We start from the raw sequence: 7,386 nt of genomic DNA on the forward strand, positions 1-7,386 counted from the left end.
TGTTTATATATAGTTATAGAATATGTAAATATTATATAATCATTTTAAAAAAGAGTGAGATCTACTGTAAAAAATTTAATTTAATTTCATGTGAGTTTTATATTTATTTATTTTTTTTAAATAATTATATAATAGTTGCACATTTACGATTGTAATAATTATTTATCTTTTAATATATATATATAAATAAATATATATAGAAGTCACTATTGGGAATATTCATTTTGCATACATGATGTCGTATCATCTAGACCACACATCTTTCCAAGTGAGTAATGCTAGAGAGAAGCCACTATAGCAGTTCACACTTTGCACTCACTGCGTGGTTGCTTCTAGTTGATTGTTTCTAACATTCACTTGAAGAGATGTGTGATCTAGATGATGACACATCATGTATGCAAAATAGATACTTCTAATAGTAACTTCTATCTATATTTATTCTATATATATATATATATATTAAAGTATAATTCTATTTGTAAAAGGAGACCAAAATATATATATATATATATTATATGTATATATATAAGTTGAGGAAATAAATTCTGGTTCGGGTTTGGGTAGTGTGAGGAAGAAAGAAAGAGGGTTTCCACAGATTTCGGCAATCGACATTGCAGAGCTTTTGAGAAAACAAACACCCCGCACCCGCTGCCTCTTCAATTCTCTCTCTATCTCTCAAGCTTTTGGGAATATTTTTTATTAATTTATTCCCGTTTTGCCACCATCATTCCTTGTCGATCAACTCGTCGACTCCCACAGTCACACCTTCCTAAACCCTACTTTTTATTTGTTTATTTTTTTTTCTATATTTAATTCATGGCTACGAGTAGTAGTGCTAACGGCAATCCCGCGTCGTCGTCGTCGCCGACGCCTCCGTGGACGCAAATTGTCCGGGGCGAATCTGAGCCGATCGTCGCTGCTCCTTCTTCACCCTCGAGTACGACGACGCACGTGATGTCTTCTTCATCGACGCCTGCGATTGATCCGGCTGTCCCGTCGGTGACGGTGGAGGAATCGATGTGGGAGGGGTCGGAGAGTGGACCGAATGGCAATGCGGGGAAGAGGCAGGCCTGGAACAAGCCGTCGAATGGGCCAGTCGCGGAGGTTGGTCCGGTCATGGGTGCGGTCTCTTGGCCCGCTTTATCGGAGTCCACTCGGGCTTCGCCGAAACCGTCTTCCGAATCGTTGAAAGCCTTGTCCGATATCGGATCACCTGTCGCCGTATTACAGGTTTGGTTCCTTGAATTTGTTAGCAGTTCTCACTCTCTTTTATTCTTGGCTAGCTGACAATTCCTGATTATTTGATTTCTTAATTTTGAAGCTCCAATCAGTCTGGTCTAAACGACCTTAGTTTGAGTGTTCAGATTATCATCTTTTGCGAAACATAAATGATTTTGAAGATTGTAGGAAATAGAGAAGACTCAGAGATAAAGAAAAAAATAAAGTAACAAAAGTTTTGAATATCAGCGATTCTGGATTGCTCACACATATGGCTTGTATATTTTCAATTTGCTTTATCATTGTGATCATAATAATGGTTATGTGCTGCCTACTTGGGCATAACTTTTTGTAAAATCTGGAAACTAGAAGAAGACAAAGGTTAAAGCTGAATCGATTTTCTATTAGTGTCATCCCTTTTTAAGCAACTGAATTGAGAGTGAATTTGCTGCCGTTGTAATCCCAAGTATCTCGTGTTTATGGGTTAATGAGCTTTTTCCTAGCTGTATGCGTACATTTAGATTGTACTATTGTGTTTACTGTAGGGGACTGGAACAACATCTTCTTCCTCTTCACATAAACAAGTCGGTAATAATGCGAATCCTAATCCAACATCAAACCATAGCATAACCACGCGCCAGAGATCCATGAGGCGTAATAATGCAAGCACATCCTCTAATGGTGGCCTCCCTCAGCAGCAGCTAGCACCACCAGGTGCAGTGGTTGAAATGGGTCCAAATAACCCTTCACCTAAGGATCACACACAAAGAAGTGGGTTTGCATCACAATCCCATGGTGGTAATGATCATCCACCGCATCGTAACTCATTTAGGAACCGCAATGGTGGCTCACATCCACGTGGAGATGGTTCTCACCATCACAATTATGGAGGCAGCCGTGGAAATCAAGATTGGAATGCTCATAGGAACTTTTCTGGTAGGGACAACCACATGCAACCACAGAGAGGTGCTCCTAGGTTTATTAGGCCTCCACCACCACCGCCTCTGAGTTCCACCCCATTTATTCCCCCACCACCTGTGCGGCCTTTTGCTAGTCCCATTGGTTTCCCTGGTAAGCTGTATCAATATTAAAGATATATGCTTTTTTTTTTTTTTGTGTTTTTGTTTTTGTTTTTTTCTGTTGGCTTGTTCTAAGGCCTCTGCTTTCAGAACTGCCGCCTCCAATGGTATATGTTGCAGCTCCACCTCCTGACTCACTCAGAGGCATGCCTTTTGTTCCACCAATGCTGCCTCATCCATTCTATTATCCTCCTGCGGACCCTCATTTGCCTGCTAAGATAGTGAAGCAGATAGAATATTATTTCAGGTATTATTTTGTGTTTTGCCTGGTAGGCAATGCAGCTAGTTAACTTGTGTTTATTCTCATCATCATCAACTTATTTGAATATAATTATTTTAGTATGATTGCACCTCATATTCGATTATTGCAGTGGTGAGAATTTGATTAAAGATACATACTTGCGGCAGAACATGGATGATCAGGGCTGGGTTCCTATTACATTGATAGCACGCTTCAAACAAGTGAGTTGTTTGGGAATACTTGAATGGCTTTGCTCATGTGATGGTGATCTGGTGTTGTGTTTATTTATAGTTGTTTATAATTAGTTTTTTCTTTTTTTAATATTATCTAACTTTTCAACTTTTATGCACATCGGACATGCAAATCAACAATCTTGGAAGTAGTTTCACACTTGAGGTAGCATTGAATGGTGCAACTGATGTCAATTGATGATTTTGGGTAACATGGAATATAATGCACTTCATGAAATATCACATCTGGTATCTTTTTAGTTGCGATGATCTTATTAGCATCAAGTTATATATATATTTTTTATTTTAACTCAATAATTTTTTTAGTGTCATCCTATCAGAAACTGTAATCGTAAATTTTTGAAATTAAGATTCAACACTTACTTTTGGATAACATCCATTAGAATGTATTTGGTACATTGTTGAATTGTGACGACACTTTTGATTTGTGTAGACCTTTTTTTAGATCATTCTTCTGTGCTTTCTTCCTCTTTCGTCTGTTTTAGATTGTCCCTTTGTGCTTTCATCCTCTTTAGTCTGATATTAGTTTTTCCATAGAAATTGTTGTGCTCCTGTGTCTTGATATCTCATCATCTCATCATTACTTTTTCTTTTATATGATGTTTCACTACATCATTCTGAATATATGTAGTCTCACGTTTTATATCAAATTCAAGATATTATACTTATTTTGAGTTATAGGCAAAATAATGTTCTATTAAATGGGAATTTTACTCAACACAGGAAATTGTATTACTTGGAGTTTCTAAGCAAACCTTTCATCACTTTTGGACTCAATCCCAAATAAGCTATTACACCATAGGCCACCTTGCTTTAAATTTCACGGACCTCCTTTTTTTTTAAATTTTTCCCACTACTTACTGGTGAAGTTACTCATTGTTGCCGCAGATATGCCAACCATATCTCCAATATTGCATCCTTAATCAATTATGTGTCATCTATCTCTGCAACTTGGGCTTCTTTTGACTAGATTGCGTACAATTGAAATATTGAGGCATGACTGGCATGGGCTTCTACCATGGTTACTTTACATTTGATTAGGATTTGACAATCAAATGACAGCCTGGATGAACTTGTAGGTTGTGCTTAAATTATCGAATTCTTAGTTTTAAAATCTCCCTCTTGCCATTCACAATGGGGGAATTTGGCCTGGGCAGGTTAATTTTGAATGCACTAACTTTGCAATGATTAGGAACTTTCATGTTCTCTTCCCCTGGAGTTGAACTATCATGTAAGGGATCTATTGGCGTTTTCTTACTATTCCTGGCAGGGCAAATCGTCTTGGAGTTCGACAAGTTCATAAAGAGCAGCTACAATAAGTATATATATGTATGCATGTGCATGTGCGTGTGTGTGCGCCTTCATGTTTTCTAATAAATTCTTCAATTATGTATAAAAAAAAATCAGATGTTAAAAGCCTCTGAATTGCTTTTTCTTTATTTTTTTTGGTTCATTCAGTGATGCATCCAGTATTTGTTCTTTAAACTTGCATTTTGTTTCTAGTAACCGCCAATTTGGATCAACCCAATTATCAGATAGCAGCTATGAAGATTGGGTGTGATGCTATCCTACTTGTATGACCTGCTGCTGTATTAGTCCTTGGTTTTGCTCATAAATGGATGAATTTTCAATCCTTATAGGAAATTGAGTTGGTTTGATTTCAAAACACCTTAGATCAGCAAAACTAATTCAAAGTTTTGTTGGCCCATCTTTGAAGGTTTACAGTTCACCTGTCTTTTTCTCCCTAGCTTTGTTGGCCTTTTGGCCAAGATCAGGTGTAGTGTATGCCTATTCTTAATTAATGCATTCAAGGGGATAACTGTACGGGGGGCCCATGAGTAGGAGCTTGGGATGATGAGGTATTAGGACTAGTCAATGATGCAATTGGAGTCCCATTGGAACCTTATAAAGAGCAGAACTTCTCTTTCCCAAGCAACGTGGGATTCCATACACCACCTACTCTTATCCTTATCATATGGGGTATCACAATCTACTCCCCTTAAATTCCCGACATCCTCATCGGGCCTGTCCGTTGTAGGTGGCAAGGTTCAAATCCCACATTTCTGGTTGAGATAGGTTTTGATACCATTTGTAACGCCCCAATAGAAGACCCAAATCACATGGCTTATACTCCAAAAGGACTTGTCAATTATGCAGTTGGAGTTCCATTAGAACCTTATAAAGAGCAAGAACTTCTCATTCCCAAGCAATGTGGGATCCCATACACCACCTACTCTTATCCTTATCATATGGGGTATCACATATATACTTATAAAAAAAAAAGTCATATCTTTGTACTTGATGTCTATGTCTTATGTATCCTTGGGAGTCACCGCTGGTGTGTTTCTAATGCCATCACTGATGCTACAGGACTATGTAATTCAAGTCTAGCTATTCTTTGTGCTGTCCTGTTCTGATTTATTATTGTCTCTCTATTTGTCTTTCAGATATAGCATGCTTTTTTTTTTGGTATTTTCCCTTTCCAAGCTGAAGAGAATTTTTCTATCTTAAAATGGCCAAGTCCTAGTGTTGTACTGGTGCCAGATCAATTTTTTTCCATCTATTGGTGCGAAGATGATATACTTCTGTGGGCTTCCTATTACCACATCTGGCATTTTTTTTTTTTTTATAAGTAAAATACCACAGCTTTCAATTAAACGTATATTTACTTATTGAAAAAATATTTCTTTGTGCTTTCTATCAGGTTGTGCTTTTGTCAGACAATATACAGTTTATACTGGATTCTGTGCGAACTTCTAGTATTCTGGAAGTGCAGGTATACTTTATATAGTGGGTTTAATCACCCAATGTTGTTGCCTTTTGCAATTTTTAATAATCCTGCTATGATGACCTTTTTGTTCTGTAGCAAATCTTCTAACTTCTCTAATTATAACCCCATTTTGCTCGTCTTCTAGGGTGACAAAATAAGAAGGCGCAATGATTGGATGAGATGGATAATATCACCGTCAGTTCATTTTCCTAATGCTTCAGGCCAACAGATCTTTGGACAGCCCAGTTATGATTTGCTGGAAGCTCGTGTCCAAAGCATGGCACTGGAGGAGAGGACTACTAACCACCACACTACTGGGGGCCAAGCTGATCCTCATGGAGCAGCACTTGAGAATGAGTTACCATCTGAGGACTTGAGCAGCCCGTCGCAGCTGTCAGGCGGAAGGAAAACAGATCAAAGCCAGTTCTGATCACTCTATTTCAGCAAGAAATTAGAGAAAGAGATGTGCGAGTTTGCACATTTTTTTAAAAGAACTAATTTCAGAAGAAAAGAATGGGGGGTTGGGGGGGAGATGACAATGGTGAAGATCTTGCATTTTCTTGAAGATAGTGGTCTTGCCGTGGTACGATAAAACATATCTCGTAATCACATTAAAGACATTATTAAGAAGGAAAAATGAGAACGTACTATAGAACAGAAAGATTAAAGCAGAAAAAAAAAAAAAAAAAAAATTCATGACTCAAAGCTGGTTTTCATTGGGGAATGCAGGTATGGTTTTTGTGGATGGTTTTGCATTTAACTCCATTTGTTTTCTTATGGTGGGTCGATCGGTGTTTTTGGATGGGAGTTTTGATTTCATCTCCCATTGCTCTGCCCCTCAGCTGGTTTTTTTTTTTGTATCTTTTGGGGGTCAGATCACCTCCCACTTTCAGGAGGTTTTACATACGACTCTGAGAGTGATGGAACTGCTTGGTGGATTTACGTCTGCCTATCGGGAGGGGAAAGGAGTTAGGTGGGTTTTGCTGGATGCCACAGCTCGTGCGCCACGACTGCTATATTATCTATTTTCGTTCTAGTTTTCCTTTGTTTTCTGGATTTTTCTCTTGTCACATATACCATAATTAAAATTACTTTTTATATATCTTTGTTTCTTCAAACCTCTTGAACAACTTGCTGCTTAAACATCCTTTGGATTATCCAGGTTGGGACTGGATTTGGTTGGTGTGGTATTCACTATTCATGTTAATGTAAACTCTGGAGCCCTTGGAACCTGACCTCTCCTTAATTTGGATTCATGCTGTGCATGAGGTGTGCAGACTCCATCTAGCTACAAAAGTCAGCCTCATTGCCAAAAACAAACCCAACCACAAAGATGAAAAAACAAGGGTTTACTCAAAAGATTTTGTCGGTAGAAACTGGAAGTGGCCATGAGTCCATAGTTTTGTAAAACAAAACACCTTGAGTGGTTTTTTAGGCCTTAAAAAAAAAAAAAAAAAAAGGACAGAGAAATTTGTCATGATCTTGACTGTTTAGAGGATCCATGTAGCTGTAACAAATGGATTGCTTTTAAAAGTAGTGCAGATTGATTTCAGAAGGCGTATATACCATTGGATATGAGTCACAGTTACATACGTGTTACCAATGGATAATATGACAAAAACAGATAAAGCAGTTGCATTTGAGAGATCAGATAATGATGATGAATCTGAATCTCGTACATAATGTGTTTATTTGGTCCATTTTTCCTGCAAGATCGATCAGATCAAACCACCAACAACAAGACTGAGAATGTCTTTTTTTATGGAGGAAGCACCATCTTTCGTTTTTGTCCTCTTCTCTCCTTCTATATTTCCCGCCTGTCATGAC

At 38.0% G+C, this 7,386-nt stretch overlaps 1 protein-coding gene across 1 annotated transcript; it reads left to right on the forward strand.

Moving 5' to 3' along the window:
- The first annotated feature begins 553 nt into the window (after positions 1–553).
- Positions 554–6,264, forward strand: LOC118343680 (la-related protein 1C-like). The gene is made up of 6 exons (XM_035693364.1): positions 554–1,230; positions 1,764–2,289; positions 2,388–2,544; positions 2,669–2,759; positions 5,494–5,565; positions 5,705–6,264. The coding sequence occupies exons 1-6, from the start codon at positions 817–819 to the stop codon at positions 5,987–5,989; spliced, it is 1,545 nt and encodes a 514-aa protein (XP_035549257.1). The 5' UTR covers positions 554–816; the 3' UTR covers positions 5,990–6,264.
- The last annotated feature ends 1,122 nt before the right edge of the window (positions 6,265–7,386 follow it).

The sequence above is a fragment of the Juglans regia genome, chromosome 8, assembly GCF_001411555.2.
Source record: "Juglans regia cultivar Chandler chromosome 8, Walnut 2.0, whole genome shotgun sequence".
Taxonomy (NCBI): Eukaryota; Viridiplantae; Streptophyta; class Magnoliopsida; order Fagales; family Juglandaceae; genus Juglans; species Juglans regia.